The 25,943-nt window shown below is 45.4% G+C and overlaps 1 protein-coding gene across 1 annotated transcript in view; it reads right to left on the bottom strand.

Annotated features, from left to right (window-relative positions):
* The window catches only part of LOC135205772 (paraplegin-like), a gene marked incomplete in the record, with an annotated part of 592,202 nt that overhangs the window by 320,289 nt on the left and 245,970 nt on the right, over positions 1–25,943 (bottom strand). Inside the window, 1 exon segment of the mRNA XM_064236914.1 lies at positions 14,983–15,150. Within this exon segment, the coding sequence (XP_064092984.1) occupies positions 14,983–15,150 (168 nt within the window).

The following is a 25,943-nucleotide window of genomic DNA, read 5'->3' as shown; positions in this document are numbered from 1 at the left end:
ATAGATTGTGAAGATCTTTGTTATTCACTAGATCTAGTCCTCTATGGCGAAAGACTACAGATAAAACACTTCTGTAGCCCTTAATTGTCGACACTGCTAACTTCAAATCTCGTCTGAGATAAAGGAGAAAGTCGGCGATCTGCCTCACAGAGGTCGTGGTAGAGGAAACGCCCTTCTTCTTACACCAGCTCCTAAAAGCTGCCCACTTTGATTGGTACACAGCGATTGATGAAGGCCTCCTTGCGGTGGCAATAGCTTTAGCCACAGGTTTTGAAAAACCTCTCACTCTGACCAGCTTCTGGATAGTCTGAATGCAGTCAGACTCAGAGCGGAGAGGTTTTTGTGGTACCTCTCGAAGTGGGGCTGTTTGAGTAGATCTCTCCTCGACAGAAGCGATCTCGGAAAGTCTACCAGGAAGGACATTACCTCTGTGAACCAGTCTGCTGCGGGCCAAAAGGGGGCGATTAGCGTCAACCTCGTCCCTTCTGAAGCTGCAAATTTTCTCAGCACTTCTCCCAGTATCTTGAACGGGGGAAATGCGTAGAGGTCCAGGCCCGTCCAATCCCAAAGCAGGGAGTCTACTGCTACTGCTCCCGGATCCAGAACCGGGGAGCAATAGTGAGGAAGTCTCGTTGTCCTCAATGTCGCAAAAATGTCCACTAGAGGACACCCCCAAAGACCCCACAGCTCCTGGCATACCTCCTGATGGAGGGTCCACTCTGTCGGCAGCAGTTGTCCTTGTCGACTGAGGAGATCCGCACGAACGTTCTCCACTCCAGCGATGAACCTTGTTAGGATCGTGACTTCTCTTGCTTTCGCCCATAAGAGAATCTCTTTCGCTAGAGCGAACAGGGAGCGAGTGCGCGTTCCTCCTTGCTTATTCAAGTATGCCAGGGCTGTGGTATTGTCCGAGTTGACCTGGACTACGCGACAGGAGACTTTGTCTTGAAAGAACTGGAGCACCAGCTGGATCGCTGCCAGCTCTTTGATGTTGATATGCCAGGCTACCTGTTCCCCTCTCCAGGTGCCTGACACTTCCTCCCCCCCTAGTGTTGCTCCCCATCCCGTGGATGACGCGTCGGAGAACAACACTAGGTCGGGGTTCCGAAGCTTGAGGGACATCCCTCTGACAGCTTCAACGGATCGAGCCACCATCTTAGATGGCTCTTTACCTCTTCTGAGATGGTCAAAATCATGTCGAGGTTGTTCTTGTCTGTCCAGCTGTCCGACAGGAAGAACAAACTTGTCCAGCGAGGAAATGGTCCCAAGCAAACTCATCCATTCCCTCACTGAGCATGAATCCTTCCTTAGAAAGGCTGATACTTTCTCTAAGCCTTGTTGCTGACGTTCCTGGGACGGAAAAGCTCGAAAAGCCACTGAATCCATCTGAATCCCCAGATACACGATGGACTGTGTTAGGGTCACATGTGACTTTTTGAAGTTCACCAGAAGTCCCAGGCACGTAGCTAAGGTCAAAGTCGTTTGCAGGTCCTCCAGGCACCGGGTCTGCGAAGAAGCTCGTATGAGCCAGTCATCCAGATAGAGAGAGATCCTGATGTTGTTGAGATGGAGCCACCTCGCCACATTCTTCATCAAGACGGTGAACACAAACGGGGCCGTACTCAGTCCGAAACAAAGCCCTGAACTGAAATACCTTCCCTTTCAGGACGAAACGAAGGTACTTCATTGATTGGGGATGTATCGGGATGTGGAAATAAGCGTCCTGAAGGTCAAGTGATACCATCCAATCTCCAGGTCTTAAGGCCCCAAGAACTGACTGAGGTGTCTCCATCTTGAACCTCTGCTTCTCTACAAAGAGGCTCAGACGACTTACATCCAATACTGGCCACCAACCTCCCTACTGTTTTGGAACCAGGAACAATCTGTTGTAAAATCCTGGTGATTCCAGGTCTAAGACCTGTTCCACTGCTCCCTTCTCGAGCATCTGCTCGAGTAGATAGAAAAGTATCTTTCGTTTCTCCTGACGATACGACGGGGACAAGTCCCTGGGAGTTGTACATAGCGGGGGCGGCTTTACGAAAGGGATTTTGTATCCTTTCTCTAGGATGTTGAGAGACCAGTTGTCCGCCTCTCTCTCTCTCCAGGCTTCCACAAACCACCGTAGCCTGGCTCCTACCGGCGACTGAAGGACGGATCTCTCATTTCTTGCCCCTAGACTTAGCAGGGGCTCTTCCTCTAGGAAGGCTTCTTCCTCGGGGGGAAGATCTAGCTGATGTTCCTCCACGAAAGGGCTTCTGCCTTTTAAGAGACTGACTTGCTGAAGACGTGGAAGGGCCAGTAGAGCGTCGTGACGACTGTGCCAAAAGATCTTGCGTGGCCTTTTCTTGTAGACTGACCGCCAGATCCTTTACCATAGCCTGGGGGAAGAGATGGCTCGAAAAGGGAGCAAACAAAAGCTCTGCCTTCTGCGAGGGGGAGAGAGATTTAGCTGAAAAGTTGCAAAATAGCGCTCTCTTTTTCAACACACCTGCGCAAAAATGCAAGGCTAACTCCTCCGAGCCATCTCTGACAGCCTTGTCCATGCATGACAATACACTGGACAGCTCCCCGAGGCTAATAGAATCTGGTTTACGAGACTGGTTGTCGAGCACGCCCAAACACCAGTCTAAGAAGTTGAAGACTTCCAAGGAACGGAAGAGGCCCTTCAAATGATGGTCCAGCTCCGAAGTCGTCCATGACACTTTTGCCGAAGCAAGGAGTGATCTTCTAGGAGCATCCACAATGCTGGCAAAATCACCTTGAGCCGATGCAGGTACCTTCAGGCCCACTTCTTCACCTGTTTCGTACCACATCCCCGCCTTACCGCTAAGTCTAGACGGAGGCAGGGCGAAGGAGGTCCTCCCTTGCGCTTTCCTTGAATCCATCCAGGTGTTGACCTTACGGAAAGCTCTCTTGGTATTAGCGATGTCTTCATCTTGACAAATCCAGACGTCTTGCTAGCTTTCGAAGATGAAAATTGCGAGGGAGGAGAAGGAGGAGCAGAGGGTAAGAAGGTATCGCCGAACGAGTCACGGGGAAGGCGAGCCAGGACTTGGTAGTCCGATGAAGCAGACGTCGAAGGTTGTTCTTCATCAACATCTTCAGAAGAACAGCTTAACTCCCCTTCTTCCTTACCAGAATGCACCACCGAAGGAAGGGGCAAAAGACCTTTAGACCCGAGTCTCATTGCAGAACGATGTCGAGAAGAAGAGGGGAGCACACCAGATACAGAATCTTTCACTGCAGCAGGATCAGCAACTAAAGTCTGTGGAGAACGCGGTGTTGCTCGATGCAGAGAAGCGTCAAAAGTAGCATTGGGAAAAGCGTCCGAGCGTCTACGAACCTCCATGTCAGCGTCCATATGAGCGTCCTTACGAGCGTCCAGTGAAGCGTCCCTATGAGCGTCCAGCGAAGCGTCCCTACGAGCATCCCTCCTAGCGTCTAGCGAAGCGTCCGGCCCCGCATCTTGACGAGCGTCAAAACAAACGTCACGTTGGGCGTCGAAATGAGCAGTTCGAAGCGCAGCAGAAAGACAAGACGCACATTCCTTACTGCACGGAACAGCAGGCACTGAAGCCTGACCAACAGGTGCAACGTCCTTATCACCAAAAGCGTCGAGATCGGAATACCGATCGTCCCGCAGAGAAGAGAGGGGGAGCGTCCAAAGGAGCAGGAAAGCAATCCTTGCCCCGTCACCTCTAGAAGAGCACTGGGGAGTAGAACGAAGTCTAGAGGGCGACAAACCAGGCGACGGGGAAGAACGAGGAGAAGGCGAGGGAGACTGCCTGGTCCTCTTAATCGGCAGTCTGTCATCCTTCCTACGTCGAGGAACTGCCTCCTTCTGCTTAAGCAAAGCAGCAAGTTGTCGCTGCATAGAGAGGATGATATCCGTCTGAGAAGTCTCCTTCTTAGGAGAAGAGCTGTGCCTGTGAGAAGGCGAGGGGCGAGGGGACGCCTTCTTCCTTCTCACAGGGACTGCCCTGGATCTAGAGCGACTGGGGCGCTCGAAGGCATCATCGTCGGATGATGTCCTAGGCTTCTTCTGAGGCGGAAAAGCAGCGAAGCTTTCCGGAGAAGATCGCAAATCAGACGGAACTTAACGTGAAGCGTCCTGATCTTGGAAGGTCCTCTTCAGAGGCCGCGAATCCGAACGAGATTCCCACCCCTTGCGCGGGGAGGACGCGTTGGAATAAGAAAAACAATCCTTAAGGAGACGTGCATGCGCACGCTCCTTAGCAGCCTGGGAAGCGTCTACAGGAACTGCTGAAGGGACGTCAAATCGGTGGGGGATCCCTGTAACCCTCCTTCGGCCTTCAACATGCCCTCTCCCTGAGTCCTGGGAGTCCGGCAGAGGTCCCAGCCTAGAGGCGCTATAGGGCCGATCTGACGCCCCCTCCACTTCACTAGGGGCACTATCACTGCGCTTCACTTCACTTTGCCTCTTTTCTAAGGCAAGCACTTAGGATTCTAGGTTCTTTAACAAATCCAGAATAACAGAAAGGGCATTACCCTCCGCAGACACCACTTGAGGGCCCGAAGGAAACACTACGGGGTTAGGAGTTGCAAACTCTACAGGAGGGTTAGAAGGAGAAACATTAATACCCTGTCTGCTATCCGACTTACTCCTGGAGGAAGACCTCCTGATCCTATCACGCTCCAACTTTTGAACGTAGGATTCATACACCTTCCATTGTGAGTCACTCAAGCTTTCGCACTCTATGCAGCAAAAATCATATGCACACATTTGTCCAAGCAACTCTTGCATACTGTGTGAGGGTCCACCGAAGCCTTCAGTAGCCTCACCTTACATTCATCCTTCATACACACCCTGGCGCTAGCCGAACTAGACCCAGACATCTTATTAAAGGAAAAAACCAAGCCAAAATCTAAAACAATCCACAATCAACGTGTGCCTAGCTACCGATCCAATGTCAAAAAACCAAAAGTCAAGACGATACTCAAATAGCAATAGCAGTTTTCCAAAATCCTGAGGCGGAGGTGCTGTAAACAGTTGTTTACAACACCAGCGACAGAGAAAATCTGATAGAAAATGGGAATGGTTCCTGATACCCGCCTCCCAGCGGTGGGAATGGGTACTAACCACCCTACTCCCACCACGTGTGTCGTAAGTTTTTCGAAATTCTGTTGGACTTCAGAGAATACAGCTATATATATATCTGACAGGTAAGTTTCATGAACAAACCTTCAAATATTGATTATTTTGCATTTTTGGTTTCATATTTCATCTCCCAGATGAGCGTTGTAGGCGTCGTAACCCTGGATATAACGTCTATTGACAAGCATCGTAACCTCGGAACGTCGTAACCTCGGAACGTCTTAAGCCGACACCGTCGTAACCCAGGGACTGCCTGTATATATATATATATATATATATATATATAGTATATAGATATATATATATATATATATATATATATGTATATATATATATATATATATATATATATATATATATATATATATATATATATATATATATATATATAGATATATATATATAGATATAATATATATATATATATAATATATATTATATACGTATGTATATATATATATATATATATATATATATATATATATATATATATATATATATATATATATATATATATATATAATAAATAATATACATACATACATATATATATATATATATATATATATATATATATATGTATATATATGTATATATGGGTATATATATATATATATATATATAGATATATATATATATATATATATATATATATGTATATATATATATATATATAATATATATATATATATATATATATATATATGTAGTGTATATATATATATATATATATATAATATATATATATATATATATATATATATGTGTGTGTGTGGGTGTGTGTGTGTGTATATGTATAATATATATATATATATATATATATATATATATATATATATATATATATATATATATATATATATGTATGCATATATAGGGATTTTGACGAAGGAAAAATCTATTTCTGGGCAACGACCTGTGTCGCCCTGTGAAATGGTTCCTTTGATACTATTTCTGAGGAATAAATATTGCTATTCATCCTAGAGAAAAAAGAAACAATATAATCCCAAGATAAATGGCTCGCTCACTTCTTATAGAAGTGTCGGTATAGTAAGGAGCGAGTGGAATCACTACCAGAGGTCCCTGCCATTTAGCTTCTTCCTTCGACAAAACCCCGAACTACGGAGGAAGCCGTGCTACAGCTCCGGTCTACTACTACCGTGAGCGCCTCCGACGCCTGAGACGTCATTCCTGAAGATAGCCTCCAAGCTTGGGGTAAGCTGGGTGAGGATAATCTAACTACAGGGTGGGGTTTCACAGGGCGACACAGGTCGTTGCCCAGAAATAGATTTTTCCTTCGTCAAAATCCCTTTTCTGGGCTTGACCTGTGTCGGCCTGTGAAATAGTACCAGAGAATGCTAAACACCAAGCTTGAGGAACAGTACAGATAAATTTCAAGAAGGTAAAGTTAAACACTTGTAAGGTTAATAGTATAATAATCAACTAAAATTACAGTCTTACCCAAAGGGAAGTATAAGCCCTAAAACACGGGTTATAACTTTAAAATTAGTTAGCCTAACAACAAACAATAAAATACAGGTTAGGCAAAGACAGGATTATAAGTTGATATATACAAAAGAATGGAACTGAATCCAATTAGAATGATGAACAAAGCAAAACTCAAGGTAACCCAATACATGGAGGCGACTAAACTAAGTAAGGGTGCAATGGGGCAGGTAGAAGGGAAGGCTACAAGAAGTTATAGTAAAAATTAAGAATCAGGAGAAACTGTGTTTCCAGCTGCCACTGCTGGAAATTTGAGGGCTTTCTAAGGGTTTTAGTTTTGGTAGTGGCCGTTTGAAAACTGTCGGAGATTTTCCAGCCTGTATACTTCTTAAGATCGTCAAAAATTCATGTGTTTGGAAATAATTAATAGATGTGGCCACCGCCCTAACATCGTGGGGCCCGAGGAAAGGACTCTGGATTGGCCTGTTTAATGAAGTATAAAATTTGTTGCCTGATCCCTTTTAGGGATAATGTACCACCTTCCTTCCTAATGAACAATGGGCCTGAAGATTTCAGAGTTGTTCTGCTTAGGTAGGCTCTTAATGAGTTGACAGGACAAAGGGAAATGTCTTGAGGTAGTGGTAGGATTTTCCACGAGGACCATCTGTCCTGTGGGGTCTTTCATTTTTGGCTAGAAAATGGCGATCTGGGGATAAGATGACTTCCCTGAGGGGAGGAACTCAATGTGGCCTGGTTCCCTTGATAAGGCTGACAGTTCTGATATTCTAGCTCCGGAGGCTAAACTTAATAAGAATAGGGTTTTCCTCAGGAGGGATATATAATTGCAAGAGTCATTGTTAATGTCCGAGGCCAGTTTGAGGACATCATTTAGGAACCAAGAGACTGATTTAGTCTCGTTTGATTGGTCCATAATCTAGCACAAGCTTTTGGTATGGACGTAAAGTACGAATCCGTAAGATCTATGCTAAAACCAAATTGGAAGATCTTTTTAAGAGCTGAGTTTGGTCGTAGTGATAGTGCTTGCAGCTAAACCTTTCTCAAACAATGATCTGAAGAAAGTTATGGCTAGGTTCGTTGTCATGACTTGAGAATTTTGACAACTTAAGGAACTCTGCTAGTTTCTTGACAGATGAATCATATTGCCGGAGGAGTAGATTCTTCTTTTATCTGATTCCAAGAATGAGATATTCTGGGATCAATTTCTGCATTCTCATGGCTGCGAATTTCAGAAAATCCATAAAGTTAGGGTTTTCTGAATTCTTGAGGAAGCGGACACAGTCTGAGTTTGCACTAACTGGGTTAGTTTTGGGTTGGGAATCCGTAGTGGTCGGAGTCTCAACTCTAGGAGTAGAGGGAACCAATTGCTCTGGGCCAGTTGGGAGCTACTAGAGCTACTTGGCCTTTGAATGTCCTGAGTTTGTCTAAAACTTTCATGAGAAGGTTCACCGGAGGAGGGAAGTAAATATTCTTCCATTCGTTCCAATCGAGGATCACTGCATCCGTAGCGTAAAGCTAGAGGATCGAGGTTGGGTGCCACGTAACAAGGGAGTTTGTGGTTTGACTCCGTGGCGAAGAGGTCTACTTGGAGTCCGGGGACTTGTAGACTGATCCAATTGAATGAACTCCTGTCCAGTGTCCACTCCGATTCCAAACGGAGCGGAGCGCGATAGAGCGTCTGCTACTACGTTCTTGACTCCTGCCAGGTGAGTGGCTGACAGGTGCCATTTGTTTTTGTTTGCCAGAGAAAAGATGGCTATCATGACATGGTTCAAGTGGCTTGACTTGAATCCGCCCCTGTTGATGCAGTGTACTACTACTGCACTGTCCAGAACTAATTTGAAATGTGAGTTCTTGGGCGGACGGATAGTTTCCATTCAAGTGTGAGGAATACTGCCATGGCCTCCAGTACATTGATATGTAGCTGGCGGAATGTTAACGACCAAGTTCCTTGAACTTTTCGTACAGGGAGTATCCTCCCCACCCTGTTAGTGAGGCGTCTGTGTGGATCACTAATGATGGAGGGGGAAACTGTAGAGGAATTGCTTTTGAAAGATTCTTTGTCTCCGTCCAGGGGGCGGAGACGTTTCCGTAAGATCGCTGGGATAGAGGCTAGTTTGTCCCGTAATCTGCAATTCGCTCTTGAGCGCCATACTCTGTTTTTATATCTTGGAGTTTGGCTCTGAGCAGAACGTCTGTGACTGATGCAAACTGGAGTGAGCCCAGGATCCTCTCCTGGCACCTCCGGGATGTTTGTTGTCGTTTGAGAAATTGTTTTGTAGCTCTTGCAATTTCTTTCCTTTTCAACGACGGAATTGATAGTGTGCGCGATTGTAAGTCCCACTGAAGGCCTAACCACTGGAATCGAGATTCCGGTGTTAGTCTGGACTTGGTTTTGTTTATTTGAAAACTAAATGTTCCAGGAATTTGATCACTTTGACCGTTGCTTCTTTGCATTCTTTTGGGGTTCTTTGCCCAAATAAGCCAATCGTCCAGATAAGCCACTAACATTATTCCCTGTTTCCTTAGCTCTTGCACTACTGCTTCCGCCAATTTGGTGAAGATCCTGGGGGCTATGTTGAGCCCGAATGGCATTACCTTGAAGGAGTAGGATCTGTTGCCTAGTTTGAAGCCTAGGAAAGGACGGAAGTGTCTGGCTATGGGAACATGATAGTAGGCATCTGTAAGATCTATAGAGGTTGTGACGGCCCCACGGGGAAGTAAGGTCCGTCAGCATCCTGAACTTGTCGCAATGAATGAATAAGTTCAGATGGGACAAGTCTAAGATGATTCTTCGGTTTACAGAGTCTTTCTTTGGCACGCTGAACAAGCGTCCTTGAAATTTTAAATTGTTGACTCTTGAGACTACTCCTTTGAGGAGGAGGTCTAAGGTATATTCTACCAATTCCGTTGTTGGTGCTTGATAGAATCTGTTGGTTGGAGGAGGGCCCTCTAGCCAACTCCAACCTAGTCCTTTTGTTACTATACTTTGAGCCCAAGGGCTGAACCCCCACCGCTGGCGGAAGAGGTACAGCCTCCCTCCTACCTTGGGACTCTCACTGCTGGTTTGCCGAGGGGCGGCCACCTCTTGCTCCTCGGAAACCTCTTCCTCTGTTAGCAGCCCTGCCGGATCCTCTGAATCGAGAGGCACCTCTTGCCCTGCTACCTCTCGCAAACCTATTGAAAGCCTGAAAGTTCTGGCTTTCATAGTTGGAATTGTAGGCTGGCGAGACAGCAAAGGAAGTAGAGGGTTGAGATTGCTGGGACTGAGGGGTCAGAACAAGGTATTGTTGTTGACCCTTCGACGATGGTTGCCCTTGTGATGCTGGGACTACCTGAACCAACGTCTGCTGAGAAGGCTGGAAGGGAGAGAACTTCCTTGGTTTCTTCTTGTTCCTTGGGTTAGGACCAGAAGATTCCTGCCTCCGCTTTGCTACCAGTCCCCATCTGACTTTGAGGCACTGGTTAACCTTAGAAGCCTCATGAAGGACTTCTGCTACTACTGGTGCTGGAAAGAGGTCCGTTCCCCAAATGAGGAAGCAATCAGTTTATTCGGTTCATGGCGGATAGTAGCTTTCGCCAGCCAGAACGTGCTTCCTACAACCTTCCTCCTGGTTTATGAGGAAGTCGTAAAAGGTCACACTGCATGGTGTGCAGCAGACCTTTAGCCAAAACTTTAAACAACGGCTCTTGTTGGTATACAAGAGTCGTCATCTCCGCCATAGTCATGGAGGAAAGGGATCTCGCGAGCTAGTCCGGGCGTCGTACTCCATTCTGGATGAGGGAGTCCGACAACCTGGGGATCTCTCACTAAAGAGAGAGGTGGCACAGTCAGCCTTTAGTTTTCCTACTGAGAAAGTAGGAACTGCCCCCTCGAAGTACGTCTCGGAGCCTGGGACTAAGAGAGAGGTGGGTTCCGTCTCTCGTAGTTGAGGCAGGGGCTCGTCTTTCAGGGCGGCCTGAAAGGTTGCTTCCACTACCTTAAGGGTCAGTGGTAGCGGAGTCCCTTCCACCGGAGTAAAAATGGTGAAAGGACTTCTAAAGGCAGTAATGCCGGTGTTTTCACACCCCCATTCCTCCAGACTTCTCATTAGAGTCTGCTGTGCCTGTTCCCTCGGAAGGATCACTGTTTCCTTGGGAACCTTGTCCTCTCTCATCATCGCTGCTTCCGTTAGTCGGACATAGCCAATGAATGGTGGTTGAAGGTCCCTGGGGTGGAACTCGAAGTCCTCACGCCTTCGAGTTCCTATGCCTTCGATGGTCAACATTCGGTGACAAACGGGGCATATGAAGCAATCCTCCAAGGGTTGGCCGCCTTGAATTCCGGCAGTTGGCTGGAATCTGGCATTGGAAGAGGAGAAGGTGGCACAGTTAGGGGGGAACCTGCCGCGATCGAGGTTTGAATCCCGGCGATGGCATTCTCCTGAGCAGCCAGCCGTTCTGCCAGCGATTGGATCGACTGGCCGGAAGACGTAACAGAACTGGAGAGCTGGGAGAGCACCGAGCCGACCTTGTTGTCAACCAAGGCCCCTACGATCACTCCCACCTGCTCCAGAATATTAGTCGAAAAGGATTCGGGATCAAAAAGAGGGACTTGACCCCGATCCTTACGTGATCTATGTTTGGGGGACCTCGACGCAGACGAAGAGGCCTCCCTTGACCTAACTGATCCGGGGTGGTGAGCCGGAGTTACAGTGTCTGTCAAGATGACCGATTTCTTGGGGAGAGACTTTTTAAGTTTCTCCTCAGTCATCTTAGCCTTGGGGATCACTGAAGTAGCCTTAGGACGGACAGACCGCTGCTCTTCAGTGAAGCCCCGGAAAGAAGTGGAAGTAGAAGGATCAGTAGAAGGTGATGGAGAAAGGGAATTCAGGAAAGGGCCCTGAGAACCCACAGAAGCTGCCCCTACTACACCCTTACCTGTACCCATGGAGTCAATAGCCATGGGTTTGACGTCGAGGTTCATTGCCGCAACGTCTTCTGCAACGTCCTCTGGGAAATCCCCATCCTGAAGGGAGATCATGACTTGAAGGTCGGCCAGTAAAGGGGCGGCCGCTATCGGGTCCACCACTGATCCTTTCTTGGCTCCTGGGAATACTAGGTCCGCCATATCCTGGGTAAGAATGTAGGGGCGGCCCTTCGAATTCCGGCCAAAACCCCCTACCCAAGCTTTGAGAGTCGACAAAGCTTTCTTCTTTTCTTCATCAGAACCCTGTAAAAAAGGGTCTAGAGTTAGGGAGAGGATAGGGGAGGAATGTCTGTTGTGTTGAGATTATATGAATATGTGTCTCATATGTGAAAGGTATATAATAATAACAAGTATTCCAGGTTGACCGGGAATGAACAATGAAATGAAAGAAAGTGATAAGAAACTTACTACCTAGTGAGGCATCTCCTACTAGCAAGTAGCAGGTTTGGCAAGCTTCATGATGCCAAACGATAAAATCCTCCACTTTCACTGCACATCCTGCATGAGAACGGCATACTATATGGCTGCACGGGTCTTGGAGGATGGCATTGCACCCAATCTCTGGCACAACATCTGTAAGTCAAAGGATACATGAGTACCAATGACAACCTCCGGTGGTATAATATGCAAAATATCCGTGGGTGCCGGAGTAGGACCGATGGATAGAGATCTACGTATGAATATTACGTAGAAAAGTTACGAGGGGGGAAGAAAGTCTCTGCCTCCGCCTAAGCTCACTTGTTATATGATTAAAAATAAACTCCGTAGGGCCCGGAGTTCTCCGTATGGCCCGGAGTTAATTAATATTGAGTGAGCAATGTCAAACTTCTAACGAAGCAAGGGATAGTACAAGAGGCGGAAATAAAAAAACCCCCGGAGTAACGCAAAAGATTCTAAACATTAAATAAAACAAAATAAAAACAAAATAAAAACCCATTATATCAGTAAGTGCTCGTGTGAACTATCCTAAGTGGATAGGAACCCCAGTGGTTCCCTTCCCCCCTCTCTATGTTCGGTAGCGGCGGATAGACACCTGCCGGACTGAACTGGGGGGGAAAGGGTAGGGAAGAACGTGGGGTAGGGGAGCCCTCCTCCTGAGCGGCCAGTTAAGGACGGAGAAGAAGGGGGGAGGAGGTCCCGAGCCCCCGAGGCACATGACGAATGAGAACACCAGTAGGGGAGGGGAGATCCCCACCAGTCCCGTGAGTCACCCCCTCTCATGCAGACTCGGACGCTAGCTGTGAGAAACGAGTCATCACCCATCGACGTGGATGGCAATGTATGGAGGGGGGGAAAGGGGGGATGGGAGGGGGACCCCGTAACCGGGTGGCTCACCGCGATCAACCGGTGGTCTTCCCAGCCAGGTGAAGACACGAGGTGGGGAAGAACCGTCGGAACAACATCAATATCACTGATATATATAGGATTACTTATAATAATCAATCAAATAATAAAATTAAAGCGATATCTTAAAGCTAGGCTAACACGGGGAACACGAAGCTAAGCAAACAGAAAAATAGGCTAATCGCCGATCCGAAGAAAGGGGTGTTAGCCTAATCTAACCTCTAGTTCAAGAAAACGGGGGGGGCAGGCTAATCACCAATCGACAATTGGGGTATGAAAGCCTACTTAACGGTAAAATAAGTGATAACAGGGAAGCTAATCGCCATACCGAAGCATGGTGTATGTTAGCTAACCTAGTACCTATAATATTATTAATGGTAATCAGGAACTAGAGAAGGTAAGAGAGAACATCAGAATAATTAAGATGATAAGACTCTCAAAATCGTGACTGATAAAACTCCTAACAATGTAAGGCGTAGCTAGACTTAAGGTCTGAAACGTGCGGTCGGAGCGTGCCCCGTGGAGGCCTAACTAAAAAACTAACTGTATGAAAGATATAGAGACTATGTATAAGTAACCATATCTAAAGTACTGAGAAAAGGGAAATCCCTAACGGTATGGAAGACCGAAAGAGAGAACCCGTACCGCCATGCGGTCAAGGGGCATACCGGCCGATAAGGCTTCGAATATGTATATAACACGAAGATCATCATAAAATGAGATCAGTAACCCCAAACAGTACTTAACTTAGAAGCAGAAGCTGAAGACATCTTGAGAATAAAAGATAATCCAAAATCGAGCGATACACAGCACAGAAAAATTCTAACGTGTGGTTGTAACGCGTGCTATCGAAGGAATGACGTCTCAGGCGTCGGAGGCGCTCACGGTAGTAGTAGACCGGGAGCTGTAGCACGGCTCCTCCGTAGTTCGGGGTTTTGTCGAAGGAAGAAGCTAAATGGCAAGGGACCTCTGGTAGTGATTCCACTCGCTCCTTACTATACCGACACTTCTATAAGAAGTGAGCGAGCCATTTATCTTGGCATTATATTGTTTCTTTTTTCTCTAGGATGAATAGCAATATTTATTCCTCAGAAATAGTATCAAAGGAACCATTTCACAGGCCGACACAGGTCAAGCCCAGAAATATATATATATATATATATATATATATATATATATATATATATATATATATATATATATATATATATATATATATATATATAATATATTTACATAGTATATAGTATACAGACAAACCCTTTGCATAACAACATACTACTAAAGGGAATGCTGATGATAATGTTTCTCACGTTGATGGTGAGTGTGCTTTCTTTCTTGCTAGGAATAGTTATTCCCAGACACCAGTGTCTTGCTCTACATTTCATCAGTTTATAAGATATCACAGATTGGTTCCTGACTCCTTACAGTCCCCTCATATTCCTCTGAATCATATAGGTACAGTATAACCAAACAAGATATGCATTCAGTATACATGCAAATACGTCATGATTAAGCACAAACATCATTCAAGTTGTTGTAACGAAATAATGTTATTTCATTAATTGCATAATGAGTGCCCGCATAATGAGTGCCCTCCCCAAAGCCCATCACATCTCATTTCCTCATATCATTTTCCAGGATAAGTAAGGCTATCGACTGAGACATACCTGTAGATCTATGTTGAGTAATATGTGGAGAAACTACCTTCTGTTTGACAAACATATAACCAATGAAGCTGAGAACACTTCAGACAAAACTATAGAATATGTATCAATAATATGTATTAGCACAAAAAACTTTGTTTTATATTACCATATTTTCAGTTTTATGCTGAATGAAGCAGAAATTAAGTGAAGCAATCTTTCCCTACTTAAGGATATCACTATAATTCTTCTCTAATAAAGTCACAAGCTTCAAACCATAGAATTTATCCTAATATATATCTAACATATTTCTTCCTGATATGTGCAAGATCAAACTTATAAACACGAAACAAAACAAGCTCTAGCAAGCTCACCCATGTCAGTGAATGAGTGTGTGTGCATACATAAAGACTTTTCCATTCAAAGATAAAACAGTGTCTTACCTTTGCCCCAAGTTCTCTATATTTTTCTGGATTCTTCAAAAAATCAACAAACTCCATAACTTCCTGTTTTGCTTCCTTTGCACCTGCTACATCAGAAAACTTTACTCCACGTCCAGAACCAGGCAACAGGGGATCAATTATTGTGAATTTTGCTCTGGTCAACTGATTCTGCAAAGAATGAAATTTGTCAATAAAAATATATACATAAGCATTATGTATTGCCATTACTACATTATGTACTGTACAAATCAACAATGGAATATCATAACTACTGTAAATTGTGCAGAATTTCAAGTGTCATTAGCACATTCTTTCAAATAATGATTAACAGAGCAAAATCATGATTTGTACTGCTATCAAGGGAGTTGCTTATACTACCACATTTCATTACACATGCACAAGCACCAAATATAAAAGTGCTAGCTCCTTTATCTTTCAACTGGTATTGCCTGAAGTAATCTAAAGGGTCAGAAGGTTGGCAATCGATTCAGTTACATGAAACATTCAAGTTACCTAGCTTTCCAGGAGTTAAAGGGTTCGTTGGAACCTCAAATCATGAAAAAACCCTGAATCTAGGGTTAACATTCTGTCATGTCACTGGTGATTGTCTTGAAATATTATAGGAAACTTGTTACGAGTATCATTCGCCACTCTGTATGTCTATTTTCATTAATAAGCATTGCTTCCTCTCTCACTTGAAGCAACTATAGTTTTACCATCCAGTTAGAGGCTTAACTTCATAAGGGAAAAGAAGGCCAGCTATAAACCCTAAGCTTTTCTAGTCAAACTCTTCCATCTTCCGCACACCTGCCATTATCTTGGATCCCAGACAAACTTACAGCTTCTTGTCCCTCTTTTCCCACTGCTCTTTTAATTAAAGTCGGCTTCCTGAATCCCAAAACAATCCATTTATTGAATGATTGGATCTAATTTTGCTGTTATCAAACTGATTTTGTGTTACCCCTATTTTTCTGTCCTTGGTGTTCGTTCATCTCCACTATGATGGTATAAAGAATGTTATTTTTGGTGCCTAGAATCTGGATATTTAATATGTATACTTTTCATGCTTGGATAATCTTGAGGCCCTTTCATTTTACATTTGGAATAACTTTCAGAAGGTTAAAAATAGATTTTTTAAGTGGACTGTGTCAAGTGAGTGCAGTCTTCACAATATTCACAGATTAGCATGTACTTCTGTAAAACACAAGATGTTAATGTGTAACAATGCCATTACTGCCCTTATTGCAGAGACAGAAAAAGATTCAATATGTATAAGAATGTTACTTAACCCATGGAATGTGTAAGTAATCACAAAACAAAAATGATCTTTCTGGCATTTCTCTACAGAAAATACCAGTCCCCCCTTACATGTTGGTTTTCTAGGAAGTACGTATAGTGCTCTGTCATAAAAACCTAACTACATAGATTCTATGTGCAACTCCTATATTACAGTGATACATACCCTGTTCAGTTGACATTTAAAAGTCAGAACAATTTGAGATGGCGCTTACAACCCATGAGTTAATTATAACATAAGACCCCTCTATAGAAACCACAAAACATTCACAGAATCAGGATATGGACCAAATGCTGATCTATGGACAGTATAACCAAGGATATAATGCTATGTAATATCATTACTGTTAGTTTTTCAGCAATAACCAATTTGCCCTAAAAAAGGGGCCCCAGAGTAAGAATAACAAATTTCATTGCAATTTTCCATATTTAAGTTACCATGTATATTTGATTTCTGGGCTCAGCCCGTGTTGCTTTGTGAAATATCCTTTTAGCTCATATTTCTAAGGTAAATATTACTAACATGACCAGAGAAAAAACTAAAATTGGATGTCAGAGTATTCTGACTCGCTCAACTTATAAAAAACAGGTGTCGGTATGGTTTCTGGGGCGAGTGAAACCACTACCACGGGTCTCTTACCATTTAGATCTATCCTTCTACAAAATCCCCTGCTAGAGAGAGCTGATACATAGGCCACACCAGCAACTACTACTACTAGCACTCCCCACGCCAACACGAGCGCCTCTAGCGGCCATCCTTTTCGTTAGCTTCATCCTGCACGCACATGATTTTTCTTGCTGTGTTTTTTGTGCTACGTTTCTTGGATTATCTTTCGCTATGGAACTTCAAGCCATCGCCGCAACTAAGTTAAGTACTGCTATGGTGTTTTATTTAATTTTAGCCAGCCAGGGCCCGTTTTACCGTTTTTATTTAGGTTTTATAACGGCGCCCTCCGCGGCATGGTTACAGAGCCGTCCCATTCGGCTCGCCCCACTTGTTCCATTATTTCATGCTTCTTCGGTCTCCCATACCGTTGCAGCTGAAACCTTACAGTGTTTATACTTTTACATTCTATTTGTCGTGCAAGATTCATTTTGTACTATGTATTACGGGGATTCTAGCTCAGTTGAGCTCTAGCCTACGTTAACCTTAGCTCAGTGTTCATGCATGCATGTCCCTTTGTCTAGGTCTGTTACATTTTAAGACGTATGTCCTCTCTTTTAGTCCTGCCATCCTGGCCGTCGCCCTCTGTTCCCACGTATCGGCAGAGGCCAGCTCCCGAGTGGTTAGGCACCTTTCCCTCTAGGTAGGTTAGCCTAACTTCTCCAGGACTTTACTTTCTCTCTATCTGCTTATTTATTTCTTTTCCCTGTGTTATTTTGGTCTATTGCATGCTAGAGATGGTCAGAGGTAGTCTAGGCTACCTCAGATTACCTGGCCTGTCTTAAAGCGTGGTCCTATCACATTCACGACGAGCCAGGCGATCACCTTGAGCCACCCGGCCACCCTCGCGCTCCTTCCTCCCCTGGTGGGGAGAGGGAGTACCACCCGCTCACGGTTGTCATGACAACCACCAGGCTCCCTCCCCTCTTCCCCCCCTCAAGGGGGATACAGGAGTTTTAGAGGGTTTTCCAGGCCGACTCACTTCTACCGCTCCCCCCCCTCGGTTCTACGGGGGACTCCCTGTGCGATCGGGCTCGGCTGGCCACCCGGCTCGGTAGCGCTCGGAGGCCCTCGGGTCCCGCTCAGCTCTCTCTCTCACCCCGAGTCACCACCCTTACCCACCTCTCCGGCGGCGGGCTTATCTGGCTCCGCCAGACCTTAGGTGTGGTGACTGAGAGAAGCTCTGCTGCATGCATTTATAGTGTATTACCATTACTTTACCTATGCTAATTTTAATTGATATCTTATGTGTTGTTTTGTTCCGTTAAGCCGGCGGAGCTCCCGCCCACCAACCGGGTTCTCCTTCTGCTTGCGGTTTCATTTAGTTTTACGGCGGAGCTACGCTCCCCTATCTAGTTTAATTACTTAGTCTATCTCATGCTCCCCGCCGTCCTTGTACACCTACCTCACCCCGGCGTATAGACAGGTTACTAGTTTGGAGAAACTCCTTACTCCGGTAACACCGGAGCAGTACTAGACTAGTATACCAGTTCTATCGGACACTCACCACCACTGGAGAGCAAGAGAAGGCTAACCCTTACTTTAGTCACTCCGGTGCCCCCGGTGTATATCACTTACTGGACTGAGTCCAGTTAGTCAGTGTTGATACTCATGTATCTGTCCACTTACAGGCCACCCATTGCCAGGAGTCCGGATGCAATGCCGTCTTACAGGACCCCTGTGGGCACGAGGTCTGCCGGACCCACGCCGTCTGTGCTATCCGCTTCGGAGACATCTCGGTCTGGCATCACGAGAGTTGCTCTATTTGCTACGATCTTGTGGACCAGTTTACCTCCGAGGTAAGTATATTCCGGAGTACAATGCTATAATTTGGCCTACATGGACACAGTTCTCATAAGTGATATAATGTTCTTATAGTTTTAAGTTCCCTAGCTTAGTGCTTACACTAACCCTCTCTTCCAGACTGCTCAAGCTGTCAGGGACGCCGCCTCTTCCACCCTGAAGGCCTGGGTCGGCGGATTTGGAAAGAACGTAACAACGGGGCAGCCCTACATCCTAGACAAGATGATGGCTGCCCTGATCTTCCCCGGCGGGAAGACTACTTCCTACGTTGACCCGGCAGCGGCGGCCCCATACATCGCCACCATCCAACATCAGGTGGCCCAAGCGTTGGCAGACCCGGGAAACTCGGAAATCGTGGACGAAGTAGCGACTCTCAATCTGGACCTCGAGCCGATGGTGGTAGGTGAAGCAGGTGGTACGTTGGTTGAGGCAGGTTTGTTGGGGGCCCAAGGGCTTCCCTTGGTCCCATCTGGATCTACTTCCCCTATTCCTTCCACTTCTTCCTTTCAAGGTTTTTCAACGAGCGAGATTTCGGTCAGACTAAAATCCACTCAAGCTATCCCTAAGGTGAAGGGAAAGCGAGAGCCTAAGATCCTGGAGAAGATGCTGTCCAAGACATCAGCGACTTCTGAGTCTCATAAGTCTCCGGCTCACCATCTCGGAGCAGAGAAGTCAAAGTCGTCGTCTTCTCACTCCAAGGGGTCCAGAGGCAAGTCCTCTAGAGGCAAAGCTCAGCTACCGCGGATCCTGAGCCTTCGACCTCTACGGGGGCGCGCCCCAAGACTCCCGCCGTGTCTAAGGAATTTGGTCCCTTCGACATGGAGGCATTTACGGCTAGTATTATGCAGCAGATGGGAAGCTTCGTAGGGAACTTAGTCCAGGACAAGTTCCAAGAGATGTTGACGCACATCTCTTCTTCCTTTGAGGAGTCTGGCCAGTCGATCTGGAACATTTCAGAAAGACTGCCAAACCAGGTCTCCCGCAGCCCGGCGTGGCAACTCAAGCCATGCCGGACTACAACGCCCTCCCTTCTTATATGGCGAGTTATCCTTGGAGGATCTCGTCACATGCCCCCTTTAAGGACGGGATGCTGACGTTGGCGGACTGTGGTACTCGAAGGCTTAAGGACTTTGAGTTCCATCCTGCTGGTCTGCAGCCCCCCTTCATCAGTTATGCCCGCCTTACTGAGACAGCAATGAGAAGGGAGGACAGGATACCAAAGGAAAGTTACCTTTAGCCAAGACCAGGCCCAGAGAGATTGGCTGAGGAGCCAAGAGGATTGGGATTGTATCAATACCAATATGCAAGCCTTTAAGAGCGCCTTCACCATCTTTGTGGTGGACGAAGAAACCCCCATTCCGTTCACCACAAAGGTGGCGGAGTTGACTCTTCAAGCCGCTATGAGGGACGAGCCTATGCCTCAACTCCGAGAAACGGAGCCCACGTCTCTCCTCCTCCCAGGCACTGAAGATCTATGGGCAGATCTCCCAGCTACATTTACGGTAGGGAAACTTAAGCCAGATTGTGCGATAGTACAATTTAGTGAAAGGCTTCCCAGGCTCCCAGACAATCTCTTGCAAGCAGAGTTTGATGCTAGGACCAGGTTAGGCAGGTCCCTCAACACTCTAGTGATGACTGAGGTTTCTGCCATGACATATGGCAATGAACCTCTTTTTAAATTGATAGCAAAGTCACATCTCCACACGGTCCAATGTGACATATGACTTTGCGGTAGCAAGACGCAATTGTAGGAAACACGTCTTGCAGGAAGCTACCATTCGGCACGAGCCCAACAAGTTGCTAGCAGCTTCGATCTGGGGAGCTAATCTCTTCCCAGAATCGATTGTTAACGCAGTACAACATGAAGCAACGAGACTTAATCAAGAGTCTTAAGGTCCATTGGGGCCTTTCAAGCAAACGGAAGTCTGAGTCAACTTCCTCTGCCAAGAAGTAAAAAAAGCCGAGGTAATTTCAAACTTTCCAAACTACACACCAACAGGTAGTTCAGGCAGTACCGGTGTCTCAGGTAGCACAACCCTCTTACCTCAAAAGCGCAGTTGCAACCCCAAATCCTCCTACTGGCTCCTCAGAACCAAGCCTCTACTTCCTATGCAGTCTCCCCGGCTTTCAATCCAGTTTTCGAAGGCCAAGCTTTCCAACCTTTCAACAGGTTTGGAAGGGGAAGTAGGGCTAGGGGTGCATTTTGCCAGAGAGGTGGCGGAAGAACACCCAGCAGGGGTAAGCACTTCCGAGGAGGACGCGGGTCGCGACCTGCCCCAACTCAGTGAGAACCCTCAGGTAGGAGGGAGACTGTTCCTCTATCGTCACAGATGGGGGTTCAGCAGTTGGGCACAGAGTATTGTGTCCAAAGGGCTGGGGTGGAGCTGGATCAAAGATCCCCCTCCATCCAGAACATTCATTCATCGGCCGACATTGGAATTGGTAGAATATGTTCAAGAACTCTAAAGTTTCAAGGTCGCTTGTTCAGCGTGCCAAAGAAAGGCTCAATCAAACGAAGAATAATTCTAGACTTGTCCCGTCTAAACTTATTCATTCCTTGCGACAAGTTCAAAATGCTGACTATCTCGCAGGTGCGGACCTTGCTTCCCCGTGGGGCCGTCACCACCTCTATAGATCTTACAGACGCATAATATCATATCCCAGTGGCAAGACACTTCTGCCCGTACCTAGGTTTCAGACTAGGAAACCAGGCATTCTCCTTCAAAGTAATGCCCTTCGGGTTGAACGTAGCCCCCAGGGTATTCACGAAGGTGGCAGAGACAGTAGTTCAACAACTAAGGTCTCAAGGGATAATGGTAGTTGCGTATCTGGACGATTGGCTAGTTTGGGCAACAAGCATCGAAGAATGCCACAAAGCTACGGTCAAAGTAATACAGTTTCTGGAACAACCGGGGTTCCAAATAAACAAGACCAAGTCCAGGCTAACACCGGACTCCCGCTTTCAATGGCTAGGCATTCAATGGGACCTAAATTCCCACACACTATCAATTCTGGTGGCCAAAAGGAAAGAAATAGCCAAAGCTACAAAGAAGTTCCTCAAATGCAAGCAAACATCAAGGAGAAACCAGGAAAGGATCCTAGGTTCTCTCCAATTTGCCTCAGTGACAGACGTTCTTCTGAAGGCAAAGCTGAAGGACATAAACTGGGTCTGGCGCTCGAGAGCAAACAACAAGTCAAGAGACAAATTGTCAACCATCCCGGTAATACTTCGCAAACGACTCCGCCCTTGGGCGGAGGTCAAGAGTTTATTGAAATCGATACCTCTCCAGTTCCCCCCTCCGGCATTAGTTATCCACACGGATGCATCACTAAGTGGGTGGGGAGGATACTCTCAATACAGGAAAGTGCAAGGGACCTGGTCCCCTCAATTCCGCCAGCTTCACATCAATGTGTTAGAAGCTATGGCAGTGTTCCTCACTCTGAAGAGACTCCTACCAGCCAGGAGATCTCACATCAAGCTGGTCTTAGATAGTGCAGTAGTAGTACACAGCATAAACAGAGGAGGCTCCAAATCAAGTCATGTGAACCATGTTATGATAGCCATTTTCTCTCTAGCAGCCAAGTACCAATGGCACCTGTCCTCCACTCACCTAGCGGGAGTGAAGAACGTGATAGCAGACGCCTTGTCTCGATCAGTCCCGCTAGAATCGGAATGGTCCCTGGACCGGCGGTCATTCCTGTGGATCTGCCAGAAGATTCCAGGCCTACAAGTGGATCTTTTCGCTTCACAGTCGAACCACAAGCTTCCCTGCTATGTGGCACCCAACCTGGACCCTCTGGCCTATGCCACGGACGCCATGGCCATAGATTGGAATCAGTGGAAGAAAATATACATCTTTCCTCCAGTGAATCTTCTTCTGAAAGTTCTGAACAAACTCAGGACCTTCAAGGGTCAAGTTACCCTAGTAGACCCAGACTGGCCCAAGAGCAACTGGTTTCCACTCCTTCTGGAATTGGGTCTCCGCCCTCAACGGATTCCCAATCCCAAGCTATCTCAAATAGTGCAAATGAAGACTGTTCGCTTCCTCAGGAATTCTCAAAACCCTAACTTTATGGACTTCATGAAGTTCGCGGCTAAAAGAGATGCTGGCATTGATCCTCAAAACATCCTTTTCCTAGAATCGGATAAAAGAGAATCAACCTTACGTCAATATGACTCAGCGGTTAAGAAACTAGCCAATTTTCTGAGGGGAACAGAATCTCGAACCATGACTACCAACTTGGCTATCTCCTTCTTCAGATCCTTATTTGAAAAAGGTTTAGCAGCCAGTACTATTACTACTACTAAGTCCGCTCTAAAGAAAATTTTCCAGTATGGATTTAAAATAGACCTAACAGATTCCTACTTCTCGTCTATTCCTAGAGCTTGTGCTAGACTCAGACCATCAGAGAGGCCTAGCTCAGTATCATGGTTCTTAAATGATGTTCTCAAACTGGCTTCAGATACTGACAACAATTCATGTGGCTATATACCCCTCCTAAGGAAAACATTATTCCTTCTAAGTCTGGCTTCAGGAGCTAGGGTATCCGAACTGTCGGCTCTATCTAGAGATTCGGGTCATATAGAATTTCTACCAAAAGGAGAAGTTCTCCTCTCCCCAGACCGTCAATTTTTGGCCAAAAATGAGGTCCTTCAATGAGATGGGCCCCTTGGAAGATCCTCCCTCTTCCTCAAGACCCATCTCTATGTCCAGTTACGACCTTACGGGCCTATCTGTCCAGGACAGCTATGAGTTCCTCAGGCCCTCTCTTTATGAGGGAAAAAGGTGGTACAATTTCCTTAAAAGGAATTAGGCAACAAATCCTATACTTTATTAAGCAAGCCAACCCAAACTCGTTCCCTAAAGTCCACGACATTAGGGCGGTAGCCACCTTAATTAACTATTCCCAACATATGAACTTTGATGACCTGAAAAAGTACACAGGCTGGAAATCGCTGACAGTATTCAAGCGTCACTACCTGAAATCCTTAGAATATCTTAAAATTCCAGCAGTAGCAGCGGGAAACACAGTTTCCCCTGATTCTGCATAGTAGTTCAGTTGTAGATCCAGATCTCCTTTCTATCTGCCTCACTGATATCCTTCCTGTAATCCTGCCACCAGGCACTACCCTGTTTTGAGCCTTAGTTGCCAAAAAAGGGCAATAATTGTGATGTTTTCCTTATTTTTTTGCTAGGATTACTCACACCTGTACATATCTTATTATATTGTCTAGTTTAAGGCTATTATAAGTTACCATAAGTTTATTATAAGTTATCATAAGTTTATTATAAGTTATCATAAGTTATATTGTATTTATTTTATAACTTCTGTAAATTTTAAGTCTTAGATTATAGTGCCTTATATAAATTGTTTTTTCTTTATTTCCTTATTTTATATCTTACCTTCTCTCAAGCTTGTGGCCATTTCTCTGGTACTATTTCACGAAGCGGCACGGGCTGAGCCCAGAAAAGGGATTTTGACAAAGGAAAAAGGGATTTTGACGAAGGAAAAATCTATTTCTGGGCAAGGGCCCGTGTCGCCCAGTGAAATATCCTTTTAGTTCATATTTCTAAGGTAAATATTGCTAACATTACCAGAGAAAAAAACCAAAATGGGATGTCAAGAGTATTCTGACTCGCTCACCCTATAAAAAGAGGGTGTCAGTATGGTTTCTGGGGCGAGTGAAACCACTACCACGGGCCTCTAGTCATTTAGATCCCTCCTTCACAAAATCCTCCTGCTAGAGAGAGCTGATACACAGCCCGCGCCAGCAACTACTACTACCAGCGCTCCCACACCAACACGAGAGCCTCTAGCGGCCATCCTTGAATGTTAGAAGACCAAGCTTGGGCCCAAGGGTTGGAGTAAAAAAGGGGGGGATTTCACTGGGCGACACACGCCCCTTGCCCAGAAATAGATTTTTCCTTCGTCAAAATCCCTTTTCTGGGCTCAGCCCGTGTTGCTTCATGAAATAGTACCAGAAAAATGGCCACAAGCTTGGGGAAAAGCTAAATATTATCAGGTAATAAGAAAAAACCAAATATAATAGCTGAGTATAATCTAAAGTAATTATTACAGAAGTTATCGTACATACACTTAAAATAACTTATAGTAACTTATGTTAGCCTTATGATTAAATAACAGGAGTTTATTAAAACTAAACTTATGCTAACTTACGATAACTTAAAATAGACAATGATAGAATATATACAAATGTGAGTAATCCTAGCATTAAAATAAGGAAAACATCACGATATAGCCTTTTGGCAGCTAAGGCTCAAAAAAGGGTAGGACCTGGTGGAAAGATCACAGGAAGGATGTTAGTGAGGCAGGTAGAAAGGAGATCTGGATCTACGACTAAACTACTTAGACAGTGTCAGGGGAAACTGCGTTTCCCACTGCCACTGCTGGAAATTTAAGAGATTCTAAGGATTTCAGGTAGTGGCATCTAAATACTGTCGGCGACTTCCAGCCTGTATACTTTTTTAGATCATCAAAATTCATGTGTTGGAAATAGTTAATTGAGGTGGCTACTGCCCTAATGTCGTGGACTTTGGTGAACGAATCTGGGTTGGCTTGTTTAATAAAGTATAAGATCTGTTGTCTAATTCCTTTTTAGGAAATAGTGCCACCTTCTTCCCTCATGAATAAGGGACCTGAGGATCTAGTAGATGTCCTTGAGAGATAGGCTCGTAAGGTCGTTACTGGACATAGTGAAGGGTCTTGAGGAAGAGGGAGTATCTTCCAAGGGGCCCACCTCATTAAAGGATCCTCGTTTTTGGCCAAGAATTTTCGATCTGGGGAGAGGAGAACTTCTCCTGATGGGAGAAATTCGATATGGCCTGAGTCTCTAGAAAGAGCCGACAGTTCAGATACTCTGGCTCCTGAAGCCAGACTTAAAAGAAATAATGTTTTCCTTAGGAGTGGTATGTAGCTACATGAATCGTTGTCAGTATCTGAAGCCAGTCTCAGAACATCATTTAAGACCCATGAAACTGAGCTAGGTCTCTCTGTTGGTCTGAGCCTAGCACAAACTTTAGGAATAGACGAGAAATAAGAATCTGTTAAGTCTATTTTAAAACCAAATTGAAAAATTTTTCTTAGAGCTGACTTATTGGTAGTAATAGTACTGGCTGCTAAACCTTTTTCAAATAAGGATCTGAAGAAGGAGATAGCCAGGTTAGTAGTCATGGTT

This window comes from Macrobrachium nipponense, chromosome 11 (assembly GCF_015104395.2).
Source record: "Macrobrachium nipponense isolate FS-2020 chromosome 11, ASM1510439v2, whole genome shotgun sequence".
Classification (NCBI taxonomy): Eukaryota; Metazoa; Arthropoda; class Malacostraca; order Decapoda; family Palaemonidae; genus Macrobrachium; species Macrobrachium nipponense.
This window is presented reverse-complemented; position numbering and strand designations above follow the sequence as displayed.